The sequence below is a fragment of the Salvelinus sp. IW2-2015 genome, unplaced genomic scaffold (assembly GCF_002910315.2).
Source record: "Salvelinus sp. IW2-2015 unplaced genomic scaffold, ASM291031v2 Un_scaffold1837, whole genome shotgun sequence".
In the NCBI taxonomy this organism is placed as follows: Eukaryota; Metazoa; Chordata; class Actinopteri; order Salmoniformes; family Salmonidae; genus Salvelinus; species Salvelinus sp. IW2-2015.
The window spans coordinates 27,591-43,712 of NW_019943207.1; the positions used below are offsets into that span (position 1 = coordinate 27,591).

At 42.1% G+C, this 16,122-nt stretch overlaps 1 protein-coding gene across 1 annotated transcript in view; it reads left to right on the top strand.

Annotated features, from left to right (window-relative positions):
* Positions 1-16,122, top strand: part of LOC112072152 (neurexin-1a-beta-like) — a 58,625-nt gene that overhangs the window by 7,027 nt on the left and 35,476 nt on the right. The window contains exon 3 of the mRNA XM_070439675.1: positions 4,106-4,277. Within this exon, the coding sequence (XP_070295776.1) occupies positions 4,106-4,277 (172 nt within the window). The remainder of the gene's footprint in view (positions 1-4,105; positions 4,278-16,122) is intronic.

Genomic DNA, 16,122 nt, shown 5'->3' on the forward strand with positions numbered 1-16,122 from the left:
GGGGATTGGAGGGGTCTGTGCGGGGCTTTTGACTAGGCATTTCCAAGAAAGATTAAAGTGTTTTCCGGGAGTGAGGTAAGTGAACTCTTTAACTACTCGATGACTCCAAGTGTTGGTCGGCTTTATATATAGCGGTGTATAGTCCTTTAGTCAGATTTTTGTCTGTTGATACTTCAGGGAAATCTAGTGGGTGTTAGAAAACTCCCATTCATGTTCTCCTCTCTCTCGCGCCCAGTCTCACAAGAAATCTCCCCAGTCTCAATCTCTGGGAAGATAAAAACAAACAGTTTTCGCCCGCTTCCTTTGAAAATGACATTATAAAACAGGGAACGTCCTAGTTTCCGTAATCTGGTGTGACACACTACAAGTGTTTTCTAATTGGGGAAGCTAGAAGTAGCTTTTGGCTTGTGGATGTGCTCACTGCTTACTCAGTGTTAGAGTGATTGGGCAGAGGAGAAAAAGGGAGGGAGGGAGAGAGAGAGAGAGAGAGAGAGAGAGAAGAGAGAGAGAGAGAGAGAGAAGAGGAGAGAGAGAGAGAGAGAGAGAGGAGAAAGAGAGAGAGAGAAGAGAGAGAGGAGAAGAGAGGAGAGAGAGAGAGAGAAAGAGAGAGAAGAAGAGAGAGAGAGAGAGAGAGGAGAGAGAGAAGAGAGAGAGAGAGAGAGAGAAGAGAGAGACGAGAGAGAGAGAGAGAAGAGAGAGAGAGAGAGAGAGAGAGAGAGAGAGAGAGAGAGAGAGAGAGGTTATGCTGACTGATAATCCTCAATAATCTCATGCAGTGTGCTGCTGTAGGGTTGAGCCTCCAACCAGCTGCTCCCTTCAAAGCAGCTCAGAAAGAGAGAGGCCGATTGAGAAATAGAGAGAGAGTGGAGGAAATGTATGAACATATTAGAGACACATATTTCCCTCAGATTACACAGATCCACAAAGATTTAGAAAACAATCCCAATTTTGATTAACTCCCATATCTAGTGGGTGAAAAACCACAGTGTGCCATCACAGCAGCACGATTTGTGACCTGTTGCCACAAGAAAAGGGCAACCAGTGAAGAACAAACAAGAACAAATACAACCCATTTTTATGTTTACAGTGCCTTTCAAAAGTGTTCACCCCCTTGGCATTTTTCAAATTTTGTTTCATTACAACCTTTAATTTAAATATATTTCTATTTGGATTTCATGTAATGGTGAAGTGAAATGAAGAAATTCTACAAAATTAAAACAGAGAAGTGGTGCGTGCATATGTATTCACCCCCTCTGCTATGAAGCCCCTAAATAAGATCTGGTGCAACCAATTACCTTCAGAAGTCACATAATTAGTTAAATAATGACCACCTGTGTGCAATCTAAGTGTCACATGATCTATCACATGATCTCAGTATATATACAGTTGTTCTGAAAGGCCCCAAAGTCTGCAATATCACTAAGCAATGGGCACCACCAAGCAAACGGCACTATGAAGACCAAGGAGCTCTGCGAACAGATCAGGGATAAAGTTGTGGGGAAGTACAGATCAGGGTTGGATTATGAAAAATATCTGAAACTTTGAACATCCACGGAGCACCATTAAATCCATTATTAAAAAATGGAAATCATTTGGCACCACAACAAACCTGCTAAGAGAGGGCCACCCACCAAAACGCACGGACCAGGCAAGGAGGGCATTAATCAGAGAGGCAGCTCCACAGCGGGAGATTGGAGTATCTGTCCATAGGACCACTTTAAGTCGTACACTCCACAGAGCTGGGCTTTACGGAAGAGTGGCCAGAAAAAAAGCCATGGCTTAAAGAAACAAATAAGCAAACTAATTTCGTGTTCGCCAAAAGGCATGTGGGAGACTCCCCAAACATATGGAAGAAGGTACTCTGGTCAGATGAGACTAAAATGTAGCTTTTTGGCCATCAAGGAAAACGCTATTTCTCGCGCAAACCCAACACCTCTCATCACTCCGAGAACACCATCCCCACAGTGAAGCATGGTGGTGGCAGCATCATGCTGTGGGGATGTTTTTCATCGCAGGGACTGGGAAACTGGTCAGAATTTAAGGAATGATAGATGGAGCTAAATACAGGGAAATTCTTGAGGGAAACCTGTTTTTATCTTCCAGAGATTTGAGACTGGGATGGAGGTTCACCTTCCAGCAGGACAATGACCCTAAGCATACTGCTAAAGCAACACTGGAGCTGTTTAAGGGGAAACATTTAATCTTCTTGGAATGGCCTAGTCAAAGCCCAGACCTCAATCCAATTGAGAATATGTGGTATGACTTAAAGATTGCTGTACACCAACGTAACCCATCCAACTTGAAGGAGCTGGAGCAGTTTTGCCTTGAATAATGGGCAAAAATCCCAGTGCCTAGATGTGCCAAGCTAATAGAGACAAACCCCAAAAGAAATGGAGCTGTAATTGCTTCAAAAGTGGCTCTACAAAGTATTAACTTTGGGGGGGGTGAATAGTTATGCACGCTCAAGTTTTCAGKTTTTTTTTGTCTTATTTCTTGTTCTGTCACAAAAAACGAATATTTGGCATCTTCAAAGTGGTAGGCATGTTGTGTAAATCAAATGATAAAAACCCCCCAAAAACCCATTTTAATTCCAGTTTGTGAGGCAACAAAATAGGAAAAATGCCAAGGGTGAATACTTTTGCAAGCCAGTGTATTTATTTCACCTTTTGTACTTTAACTAATTGCACATAATATGGCATTTAAAATGTCTTTATTTTTTGGGAACTTTTGTGAGTGTAATGTTTACTGTTAATTAGTATTGTTTATTTCACTTTGTGTATTATCTACTTCACTTGCTTTGGCAATGTTAGCATATGTTTCCATTGCCAATAAAGCCCTTAAATTGAGAGAGAGAGAGAGTAGAAGAGAAGAGAAGCTTGCCTGAGCCAACACACCACATAAAGCACTCCTGTGTACATGACTGGGAGCTAAGAACCTTCAATAATATGACTAGAGCTCATTACAACACATGCCTGACCTGTGTCGGGGGCGGAGATGGTGTGACAATGACAAGGCACGGAACAGACACACAGTATTGAACATATTTTTGGTATTAGTTGATTCCATTTAGTTTATTCTTGTTTGATGCAAAACACTGAACCAATCCGTATCAATCAGATCTGAATGCCATATACATTCTGACAAGTTTATATTCCTACCTTCTGATTGGACTCTAAATCACCAATTGTTAAACTGATGAGTAGGTTAAGTTTTAAACTGTGCTTTGGGGCACACAGCAATATACAGATGGTCTCTCTCATTACCCGGAAGTCACAATAGCCATGCTGATATAAAAATAATAAGGAGAAAAGCGTCAGTAAATAACTGAGTTGGTTTATTAAGAGAACACACAAGGTAGTCTTTTAACAAAGGCAATCAGTAAAAAACATTGCTCAGCCCCCTGATTTATTTGCATTACCGAACCAATATGTAGCCTACTCATGTTTTTATTATTTTGTTAAATCCAGATATCAGTGGCTAAACAGAAATAAATATTGATTGTGGACGTTGTTGTAACACTTGATTAGAATTGATAACTATATGTATAGTGACAAGGAAATCGATTCAGACAGCATTATACTGAGTATTACTTCCTTGTAATGTCTCCGATTTGATTAGCTCACTATTTCCTTTCATTGTGTAAACATAATCAGAGGGTATCTACAGTTCAGTGGCAACGTGTGGATGTGGTCATCATCATCATCCTCACCACCATCATCATAATCATCATCATCATTATCATCACCATCATCACCACCATCATCATCTCCATCATCACCAACATCATCACCATCACCAGCATCATCATCATCAGCATCATCATCGTCATCGTCATCATCATCATCATTACCATCATCATCTTCTTCATCACTACATAAACACATTGACTCTTACACTTTGCTGTTCTTTATAAAGCAACCAAACATCTGCTTTGGAATATACAAGACACTTCCTTCTCATCAAGACACACTTCCTTCTCATCAAGACACACTTCCTTCTCAGCAAGACACACTTCCTTCTCATCAAGATAAACGTCCTTCTCATCAAGAAACATTTCCTTCTCATCTATAAAACCTTATTTTCTCTTTCTTTTTTGTGTCAACAGGAAAAAGGAAACATTGCAGTTATATTTAATGTTGGAACGGACGACATAAATATCGAGGAAACAGCAAAGTTTGTAAATGATGGAAAGTACCATATAGTGAAGTTTACGCGGAGTGGCGGTAACGCCACACTACAGGTGGATGACCTACCTGTCATAGAGCGCTATCCCACAGGTAAGACACCCACGCCTTATTACCTTCCCAGCATCCTCTGCTCACAGTGCTCTCTACCACACTTTGAATGTACCTGTACTTGAAATGACCAAAAAGGGTATCCTAACTGTTGTCAGGAGAAGGTTTAAAAAATGTTGGGCTATTTATAAATGGTGTATGACATGTTTTTGGTTGGTGTGTCATATATATACTGTGCTTCTTTCTCATAATAATACTGTCCGTTTTTTATACAGTAACCTTTGAAATGTCAACATGTCAGTAGAATGATGACTTGTGTGTCTTGAATTCACAACATTTGAACTACTAAAAGGCTTTGACAAAGGCTACAGAGGATCCAAGTCAGATGAATGATTTAATGTCTTGTTATATGTGACAGCATTTGTCATGTTCCCACATATAGGCTACTCTAACCAGGAAGTGAACGTGTTCTGTTACCCAGGAACACCCATAGCTTTCACTGAAGTAAGTCAAGACAGCAAATTGAAATTGCCAAATTCTAGTGGATTATGAAGTATTTAGCCATATTTTAAATGGTGAAATTAAGGCATGGGGTGGCATTTTATTTCCATGAAAATGTCCTACTGTCCACTAGTGGTAACGCGAGCATCTATTAGCATCTAGTTTAAACCGCGAGCTACAGCTCAGAGGATTGTGGGTTCAATCCCAGTGCTAGTTTTGTTTTGAAATGTTTGTTTTTCCATTTTAACCTTATCGCAAACCTTAACCACTCGGAATCAATGCCTAATCTTAACCCTAATGCCTAAATCTCTGAATTAATCAACTTAACACTAATGCCAAAATTTCGGAATGAAATCCTAATTTCAACCATCAAGGTTAGTTTCAGTTTAACTTGTGCGCAGTTTGACTGACAGCTAACATACGTCAAAATATGCCGGAATTAAAACAGCACCACAGATGGCCGCACATGCCAGAATTAAAAGGGCTGGCAATGCCATATCTCTGTTGCTGCAAGTATGCCAGTTTCTTTGGAGATTGTTTTGCAAAATTGTCTACTCTAAACAAATTACAATTAATACAGAGAATACAGTATGGTCTTAAAATCCCATTAATTGACATAACGGTTGGAATATTGGAACTGGCATGTCACTTCCTGTGATGTCACTTTCTGTAAATATTAATGTCTATCCTCTGGACAAATATTATGTAGGTAGACTCAATGATAATCTATGTTTGTCTGCAACAGCAAACAGTTTCACTGTATTCTTATGGTATAAGATGTATAAGATAGAAAATGAACATATTGCCCACTCTCTGTCATGACAGTTCTCAGGAAAAGACCCTTTGGAGGAGGGGACTAGTTTATAGGAGAGGGGCCTAAAACAAGGGGAGAAATTGCGAAAGGGGCCTTGCTCATATGGGTGGAGCCTGCCTGGTATGTGAGGATCCTGGTGCATAGGGGAGCGGCCTAGCTCATAGGATCAGGATCGCCTGAGTTTAACTCAACCATCTTGGCATGAGGACAAACCAGAGATGATTTCAACCTGTCCGCTCTCCTCTCCTCCTTCTCTAATGTGTGTTGACCTTTTCAGGCGGCCCAGTGCMTTCACCMACACTAAAGAGRGKTTTTATGGCTGGGGACAGATTCGCTCGTCACTCTTCGCCTCAGGCAGACGGGGGAAATGAATKTCTTGTGACGTGCAACAAACATGGAGGAACAAAGCATTCACCGCAGGGTTAATAGACTGATGGCTGTATAGTTTTTATAGGATATGTGGTTGCTATAGGATCTATGGTTGCTATAGGATCTTAGCTGTGCAGGAGAGAGACTCACTGACACACAGACGGGCAGAAAAACATCGACAGACAGAAACACACACACACACACACACACACACACACACACACACACACACACACACACACACACACACACACACACACACACATACACACAAAACACACACACACATACACACACAACACACATCAATACACTAAATATTTTGGATACTTGAAAAGATAAAGATAGCTTTTTATTGCATCTTGAGACAGACATTTTGGGGCAAAAAAATACAAAAAAAATACAAAAGAGTAGATAACTTGTTGCACAGAGTGACGTCTAAAAGGAAGTAGATTAATTTAGTTGAAGGTTGGTTAGCTCTCTAATGAATTCAGATCTGCATGTTTTCATTTGGTGTGAGGGGAGGAGTAATTAACCAAGGATATTTCTCAACGGCAGATTAAACTCACCGGCTCAATGGAGGAGATCAAGACAAAACAAAGAATCAAGAAAAAACAACAAAATACATGTCAACAACTCCTCCTGAATGTCTTTGGGTCAGAATTCATTGTCTGTCTAAATCTGCAATAGGATTGAAGCCAATCATTTGTTAAATAAAATATATTATTTTACTTTAATTAATTTGTCACCATTTGTTTCAGTGGTATAACAAAAACATCTAGAAGGCAATTATGTCATTGTTATTATGTAAGTAAGGACACAATCGTTAAGACTTCATATCAGTGAATTCTAATTAAAATACTAGTCAGCTAAACATTCACTTTCAGATATAATTTTCTGTTTTATTTCTTAGCTACTATATTGGAATGGCCTTCATTATCAAACATGCAATTGAATAACATGTAAAACAGTTACTATTTGGAATTGATTAAAGATAAGTGTAGCTACAGCTTGTTTCCAATTGAAATAGTTTCTTTAGGTCAATTACATGTAAGTGCATGGTGAATGCAGACACATCTTATTCAGAAGCTTTGGTTGGTCTTTTTATAGAACTCATTCACACAGACTAGACACGTATTAAGCACACACAAACATTATTGAAATTTCCCCATTTCCAAAACTCCTACGACAGACCTGTTTATTTTCTCTCTTCATTTTGACTTGACATGAAGTTCAGTATAATGTCCTGAAATGAGGACAACTTCAGACTAAAGTTTTTAAAAGTCAGCGCAATAAAATAAAAAATAAATCACGAGAGATGAATTAGATTTTGTGCCACTTAGTCAAAACTTGATTGACTCTGTGTCTCAAAGAACGACTGATAAACCACCAGAATGAAACAACCAAATAAATGAGGGAGGGAAGAGCAGTGGGAGAGATAAGAAGAATAAGAAGAACTTGTACATATTCTTGTATTTCACATCAAGCAGAGTAAAAACATGTTATAGTTATATAGTAGTATACATCAACAGAGCCAAGACAGTCCTACTGGTGTCCCTCATTGTAATTCTATGAAAGGAAATCATTATACAAAATAACATCAAACATGGATATGCAGTGTAGGTAATTTTGAATTTCCAAACAAGATCTAATCAACAGACACACATTCATATCCACTTATAGTTGTTTGGAGATATGAGGGGGGAAACCCCGAGGGGGTTTTTCAACTGACTGCTCCGTCGTGACGTCCCCTGTATGCCCACCCACTAGCCTGCTAGCCGCGGCCCGCTAGCTGTCTAGAGCACATCGGACTGTTAGCTTAAGAGGCCCATCGCGCAAATTCTTTGGCCACTATACCTATTTTTCCAATTGGCATGGTTTACCACACGAGCCCTGCAGATCAATCCTCTGAACTGGAAGCCCCCAACAGAGGCTAGCCAGCTAACTAGCTACTAGCTAGTGGTCAGCTAGCCCCTGCTAGCGGTCATCAGCTACCTTTAGCCCGGACAACTCTCGCCAGTCTGCACAGCGCGACTCAAACCAGAGCAAATAACTCTGTGTTGTTGTTTGTATCCCACTGCTTTGCTTTATCTTGGCCAGGTCGCAGTTGTAAATGAGAATTTGTTCTCAACTAGCCTACCTGGTTAAATGAAGGTGAAATAAAAAAATAAAAAAATGTCTCATTTGATTCTGATGAACATATATTAGTTCCATTTCTTACCAGATTCAAGTGTTAACTGCAAGTTAACTACCTATCAAATATGAATGAATTTAGCTATACACAAATAGGACAACTTCCTATATAAATGGTGCTCTGCGTGAGGATTATCTGAACAGAACAGGATTTATCCAAGCCCACCTCTCTCTCTGTTGCTCTGTACTATACAGCATCCCCTTCCCTTTCCCCCCAGCCCTCTGCCCCATTCATAATCTATATTATTCCTATATGGTTTAATGAGCCTTCATTAATACCTTGGTCGGTCTGGTTGTGTCCAAAATGGTACCTTATTCCCTATATAGGAGTGCGATTCCCTATTCCCTATATAGTGGCACTCCACTGGATTCCAGTCGAAGCTCGCATCCACTACAAGACCATGGTGCTTAGCTACATAGCAGCAAGAGGAACTGCCCCTCCCTACCTACACCTCCCTACCAGGCTATGCTCAAACCCTACACACCCAACCCGGGCACTACCCGTACAGGAGGGCAGATTCTGCTCAGCCCAGGCCAAGCTCTTCTCTGTCCTGGCACCTCAATGGTGAAATATTTTTTGTTCCTAATTCAACACTTGCACATGACTCCTTCAAAAGAGAAGGATAGAGAAAGATGGGGAGAGAGAGAGAGAAATAGAGAGAGAGAGAAAGAGAGAGAGAGAGAGAAAGAGAGAGAGAGAAAGAGAGAGAGAGAAAGAGAGAGAGAGAGAGCGCAATGGGTTGAGACAAGGATGCAGCTTAAGCCCCACCCTCTTCAACATATACGTATATCAACGAAATGGCGAGGGCACTAGAACAGTTTGCAGCACCCGGCCTCGCCCTACTAGAATCTTAAGTCAAATCTCTACTGTTTGCTGATGAGCTGGTGCTTCTGTCCCCAACCAAAGGGGGGCCTACAGCAGCACCTAGATCTTCTGCACAGATTCTGTCAGACCTGGGCCTTGACAGTAAATCTCAATAAGGCAAAACAAATGGTGTTCCAAAAAATATCCAGTTGCCAGGACTACAAATACAAATTCCATCTAGACACCTAACCTTAGAGCACACAAAAACTATACATACCTTGCCCTAAACATCAGCGCAACAGGTAACTTCCACAAAGCTGTGAACGATCTGAGAGATAAGGCAAGAAGGGCCTTTTATGCCATCAAAAGGAACATTAAATTCGACATACCAATTAGGATCTGGCTAAAATAAAAATACCTTCACCAGTAATAGAACCCATTGCCCTTTATGGTTGTGAGGTCTGGGGTCCGTTCACCAACCAATAATTCACAAAATGGGACAATCTCCAAATTGGGACTCTGCATACAGATTTCGACAAAAATAATGCATGCAGAGCAGAATTAGGCCAATATCCGCTGACTTTCTAAATCCAGGAAAAAGACGTTCAATTCTACAACCACCTAAAATGAAGTGATTCCCAAACCTTCCATAACAAAGCCATCCCCTACAGAGAGATGAACCTGGAGAAGAGTCCCCTAAGCAAGCTGGTCCTGGGGCTCTGTTCACAAACACAAACATACCCCACAGAGCACCAGGACAGCAACACAATTAGTCCCAACCAAATCATGAAAAAACAACACAAATAATTACTTGACACATTGGAAAGAATTAACAAAAAAACAGAGCAAGCTAGAATGCTATTTGGCCCTAAACAGAGAGTACACAGTGGCAGAATACCTGACCACTGTGACTGACCCAAACTTAAGGAAATATTTGAATATGTACAGACTCAATGAGCATAGCCTTGCTATTGAGAAAGGCTGCCATTGGCAGACATGGCTCTCAAGAGAAGACAGGCTATGTGAACACTGCCCACTAAATGAGGTGGAAACTGAGCCACACGTCCTGACCTCCTGACAAATGTTTGACCATATTAGAGACACATATTTCCATCAGATTACACAGATCCACAAAGAATTTGAAAACAAATTGAATTTTGATAAACTCCCATGTCTATTGGGTGAAATACCACAGTGTGCCATCACAGCAGCAAAATGTGTGACCTGTTGCCACAAGAAAAGGGCAACCAGTGAAGAACAAACATCATTGTAAATACAATCCATATTTATATTTATTTATTTTCCCTTTTGTACTTTAACTATTTGCACATACTATAACATTTGAAATGTCTTTATTCTTTTGGAACTTTTGTAGTGTAATGTTTACTGTAAAAGTTTTTGTTTATTTCACTTTTGTTTATTATCTAGTTCACTTGCTTTGGCAATGTACATTTGAAGACAGAAGTTTACATACCCCGTAGCCAAATACATTTACACAATTTCTAACATTTAATCTTAGTAAAAATTCTCTGTCTTAGGTCAGTTAGGATCACCACTTTATTTTAAGAAATTGAAATGTCAGAATAATAATATAATTATTTATTTCAGCTTTTATTTCTTTCATCACATTCCCAGTGGGTCAGAAGTTTACATACAGTCAATTAGTATTCGGTAGCATTGCCTTTAATTTTTTTTTAACTTGGGTCAAACGTTTTGGGTAGCCTTCCACAAGCTTCCCACAATATTTTGGGTGAATTTTGGCCCATTCCTCCTGACAGAGCTGATGGAACTGAGTCAGGTTTGCAGGCCTCCTTGCTCACACACACTTTTTCAGTTAAGCCCTCAGCAAAGCACCCCCACTATATGATGCTGCCACCCCCGTGCTTCAAGGATGGGATGGTGTTCTTCGGCTTGCAAGCATCCCTCTTTTTCCTTCAAACATAACGATGGTCATTATGGCCAAACAGTTCTATTTTTGTTTCATCAGACCAGAGGACATTTCTCCAAAAAGTACGATATTTGTCGCCATGTATAGTTGCAAACCGTAGTCTGGCTTTTTTATGGCGGTTTTGGAGCAGTGGCTTCTTCTTTGCTGAGCGGCTATTCAGGTTATGTCGACATAGGACTCGTTTTACTGTGGATCTAGATACTTTTGTACCTGTTTTCTCCAGCATCTTCACAAGGTCCTTTGCTGTTGTTCTGGGATTGATTTCCACTTTTCGCACCAAAGTACGTTCATCTCTAGGAGACAGAACGCGTCTCTTCCTCAGCGGTAAAGGTGAACGTGGAGCCTTCAGGTGTTTGGAAATTGCTCCCAAGGATGATCCAGGCTTGTGGAGGTCTGCAATTTCTTTTATGAGGTCTTGGCTGATTAATTTGGATTTTCCCATGATGTCAAGCAATGAGGCACTAAGTTTGATGGTAGTCCTTAAAATGCATCTACAGGTACACCTCCATTTTGACAAAAATTATGTCAAATAGCCTATCAGAAGCTTCTAAAGCCATGACATAATTTTCTGGAATTTTCCAAGCTGTTTAAAGGAACAGTCAAATTAGGGTATGTACACTTCTGACCCACTGGAATTGTAATGCAGTGAATTATAAGTGAAATAATCTGTCTGTAAACAATTGTTGGAAAAATGACTTGTGTCATGCCAAACTATAGTTTGTTAACAAGAAATTTGTGGAGTGGTTGAAAAACGAGTTTTAATGACTCCAATCTAAGTGTATGTAAACTTCAACTGTAAATATGTTTTTCCCATGCCAGTAAAGCCCCTTAAATTGAAAATGAAAATTGGGAGATAGAGAAAGACAACAGGCTAAAAGGGTAAAGGAATGGAGGGAGACCACCATTGAGAGCGAGAGACAAACAGAGAGAAAGAAAGAGACAGGGGGAGGAAGGAGAACATATTGGATGGGATGGAGGGAACCACCATTGAGAAAAGCAGGGTGGGGATAATTGCACCACTTGTGCCTGTACACCGCTCCCTCGTGTAATCTCATTAAAATGTCCCATTCTGCCTACTTAACGACCCATTAGACTGTCCTTAGCCCAATTATCAGAGGCTCTGTGCGTCCCAAATGACACTCTTACTTCTCCAATATAGTATGTAGTACTTTGAGCCCTGGTCAAAAGTAGTGCACTATAAGGGGAACAGGGTGTCCTTTGGGATGCTGTCGCAGACTTCGTATTATATGGAGTACATGCAGCCTCAGAAATCAGACCCTCTKTCTTCTCCAGAGTCTGGGCCATGGAAGTAATACCATTACAATGGTGCTGTCAAGCCCAGAGGGTACTGTAGCAGGGTAGTACACTACTCTATTGGAGGGAACAGCTAGTGCTGAAAGCCTGTCTACCACACAGCAGACAAAGTTAATGGAGTAGGGCGCAATGGCCTTATTATTCGACTCTTATCAGAGCATGATGGACAAACAAAGATACCTCTCTTTAACTCTGGTCTCTCTTCCTCTCTCTCTTTCTCTCTCTCTATCTCTCCATACCTCCCTCTCTCTTTAACTCTGGTCTCTCTTCCTCACTCTCTCTCTCTCCATCCCTCCCTCTCTCTTGGACTCTGGTCTCTCTTTCCCTCTCTCTCTCTAAATCTCTCCCTCTCTCTAACTCTGGTCTCTTTCCCTCTCTCTCTTTAACTGGTCTCTCTCTCCATCCATTCCTCTCTATCTTACTCTCTGGTCTCTCTTACCCTCTCTCTCTATTTCTCTCTCTCATTACTGCTCAGTCTTCATCTCGCTCTCTCTCTCTCTCTCTCTTCCTCTCTCTCTTTAACTCTGGTCTCTTCCTCTCTCTCTCTCTCTCTCTCTCCTCTCGATCTCTTTCTCATATCTCCCATTTCACTCCAATTCCCCCTCTCCATCCCTTCTCCTCTCAGGGTCAGCAGAACCCCCCCCMCACACACACACACGCACATACACAAAAAAGACACACATACTCACACACGGTATGCTGTCTCTGTGAGCTCCTGCTTAATTATTTCCCAGGCCTCCCTCTAAATGAACAGTGGAAGAAACCATTTGCATATCTTGTTCATTTAATGTGGAGAGGAGAGCTAGAGAGCGTTGTTAGAAGAGCTTGTAGCGAGATAAAGGCCGGGTCTTATCTGAGCACTTTATTAACACAGAAAACAAATAGCACGGACAAGCCAGGTCATCTGGGACTGGGGGGACAGTGTGTGCAGCTCAGTCTAAATCACTGCTGTCTGGTGGGGGGAGATAAGGTAGAGGCTGGTCCCTGTCCCGCTTTTCCAGACCCAATCTCCATCCAGCAGCAGGGTAGCCAGACCAGGCCCAGATCAACCTGTACAATGTTTAGAACATAATTAATGGGTATGGGTGTTGTGATAAAAACCAGAGGACAACATTGTTTTGTTAATGAACAAAAAAAAAAATATCCCTGAAATGGGATAGATTTCGTGACCTGAGCTTTAGTATAGAAAGAGAAAATGGAAGGAGAGGACCCAATGGTCCATAATAACAATGCAAAGAAGAACGATAGTGTCTGGTCTCCTGCAGTATATCTACAGTATGTGTACTACTCAGTACCCTTTCTGGTTCTACCTTCTGCCTCTACGTCACTTTGACATGTAAGGTGCTCATTGGACACAAATGAAAAGTATTGTGTGTGTGTGTTCCTGTGTGTGTTTGTGTGTGCATGGCTTGCGTGTATGCCACATCTTTGTTTGTCTCTTCACTTCACCCTCCAAAGCCTCTCTCTCTCTCTCTCTCTCTCTCTCTCTCTCTCTCTCTCTCTCTCTCTCTCTCTCTCTCTCTCTCTCTCTCTCCTCTCTCTCTCTCTCTCTCTCTCTTCTCTTCTCTTCTCTCTCCCTCTCTCTCTCTCTCTCTCTCTCTGTCTCTCTCTCTGTCCTCTCTCTCTCTGTCTCTCTCTCTCTCTCTGTCGCTCTCTCTCTGTCTGTCTGGACCTCTTCTTCTCTCTCTCTGTCTCTCTCTTTCTGCTCTGCTTCTCTCTCTCTCGTCGTCTCTCTCTTCTGGTCTCTCTCTCTCTCTCTTAGTATCTTGCTCTCCATCTCTCTTTGTCTCTCTTCTCTTTTGTGTCTTCTCTCTCTCTCTCTTTGTGTCTCTCTCTCTCCCTCTCGCTCTCTCTCTCTCTCTCGCTCTCTCTCTATTTAAATTCAATTTAAGGGCTTTATTAGCATGGGAAACATATGTTAACATTGCCAAAGCAATAGACAATACTAATTAACAATTAACATTACACTCACAGAAGTTCCAAAAGAATAAAGACATGTCATATTATGTGCCCATAGTTAAATTACAAAGAAAAAATAAATAAACATAAATATGGGTTGCATTTACAATGGTGTTCGTTCTTCATTGGTTGCCCTTTTATTATCTCTCTCAATTCAATGGGCTTTATAGGCATAGGAAAGCAAGTGAAATAGATAATAAACAAAAGTGAAATCTCTCTCTCCCAAGCCTCTCTCTCTCTCCCTCTCCCTCCCAAGCATATCTCTCTCCCTCTCCCTCCCAAATCTCTCTCGCTCTCTCACAGGTCTTCTATTGTGTTTAAATGTCTTGGTGAAAAAGAGACTGTACAATTTTCTGAACCCTATCATTTGGAGAGAGATTACTCTTTTGTCAGAAGATAACTGGGAGGCATAAACAAACAAATAAAATTGCAGCTTGTTACGAAATAAATCCAGGAGTAAGAATGTAATAAATGACATAACAAGAGTAGCTCTCTCCCGCAAAGTGCTCTGCCTCGTCCTACAAGACACACATCTTCCATCCCGCGCTCCATCCATCCATCTTTCTTCACCCTCCCTCACTTCCCTGACCTCTCTGTCTTCCTCCTTCCTCAGCCCCGTGGCTTTAGAAGAATCTCCTCTCCTCCGTTCTGCTCCTCTCCTCCGTTCCGCTCCACTCCTCCGTTCCACTCCTCTAATCCGTTCCACTCCTCTCCTCCGTTCCACTCCTCTCCTCCGTTCCGCTCCTCCCTGGTTTGGTTGACCACAGTGGCAAGTTGTTGGTTGGTTGGACCACAGTGACAGGATGTTGGTTGGTTTGGAACACAGTGACAGGCTGTTGGTTAGACCACAGTACATGATGCTGGTTGGTTGGACCACAGTGACAGGATGTTGGTTGGACCACAGTGAAAGGATGCTGGTTGGTTGGACAACAGTGACATGATGCTGGTTGGTTGGACCACAGTGACAGTATGTTGGTTGGTTGGACCACAGTGACATGTGTTGGTTGGTGGACCACAGTGACAGGTTTGTTGGTTTGGACCACAGTGACAGGATGTTGGTTGGACCACAGAGGCAGGCTGTTGGTTGGTTGGACCACAGTGACATGATGCTGATTGGTTGGACACAGTGAAAGGCGGTTGGTTGGACCACAGTGACAGGATGTTGGTTGGACCCACAGAGGCAGGCTGTTGGTTGTTTGACCACAGTGACATGATGCTGATTGGTTGGACCACAGTGACAGGCGGTTGGTTGGACCACAGTGACAGGCTGTTGGTTGGACCACAGTGACAGGATGCTGGTTGGTTGGACCACGTGACAGGCTGTTGGTTGGACCACAGTGACAGATGCTGGTTGGTTGGACCACAGTGGCAAGTTGTTGTTTAGTTGGACACAGTGACAGGATGCCTGGTTGGACACAGTGACAGGTTGTTGGTTGGTTGGACACAGTGACAGGATTGGTTGGTTGGACCACAGTGACAGGTTTTGGTTGGTTGGACCAGTGACAGGTGTTGGTTGGTTGGACCACAGTGACAGGTTGTTGGTTGGTTGGACCACAGTGACAGGATGCTGGTTGGTTGGACCACAGTGGCAGGTTGTTGGTTGGTTGGACCACAGTGACAGGATGTTGGTTGGACCACAGTGGCAGGTTTGTTGGTTGGTTGGACCACAGTGTCAAGATGCTGTTGGTTGGGAACATAGTGACAGGATGCTGGTTGGTTGGAACACAGTGACAGGATGTTGGTTGGACCACAGTGACAGGATGTTGGTTGGTTAGACCACAGTGACAGGTTGTTGGTTGGCCAACAGTGACAGGATGTTGGTTGGACCACAGTGACAGGATGTTAGTTGGACAACAGTGACAGGATGATGGTTGGTTGGACACAGTGACATGATGCTGGTTGGTTGGACCACTGTGACAGGATGTTGGTTGGTTGGACGACAGTGACATGTTGTTGGTTGGTTTGGACACACAGTGACATGTTG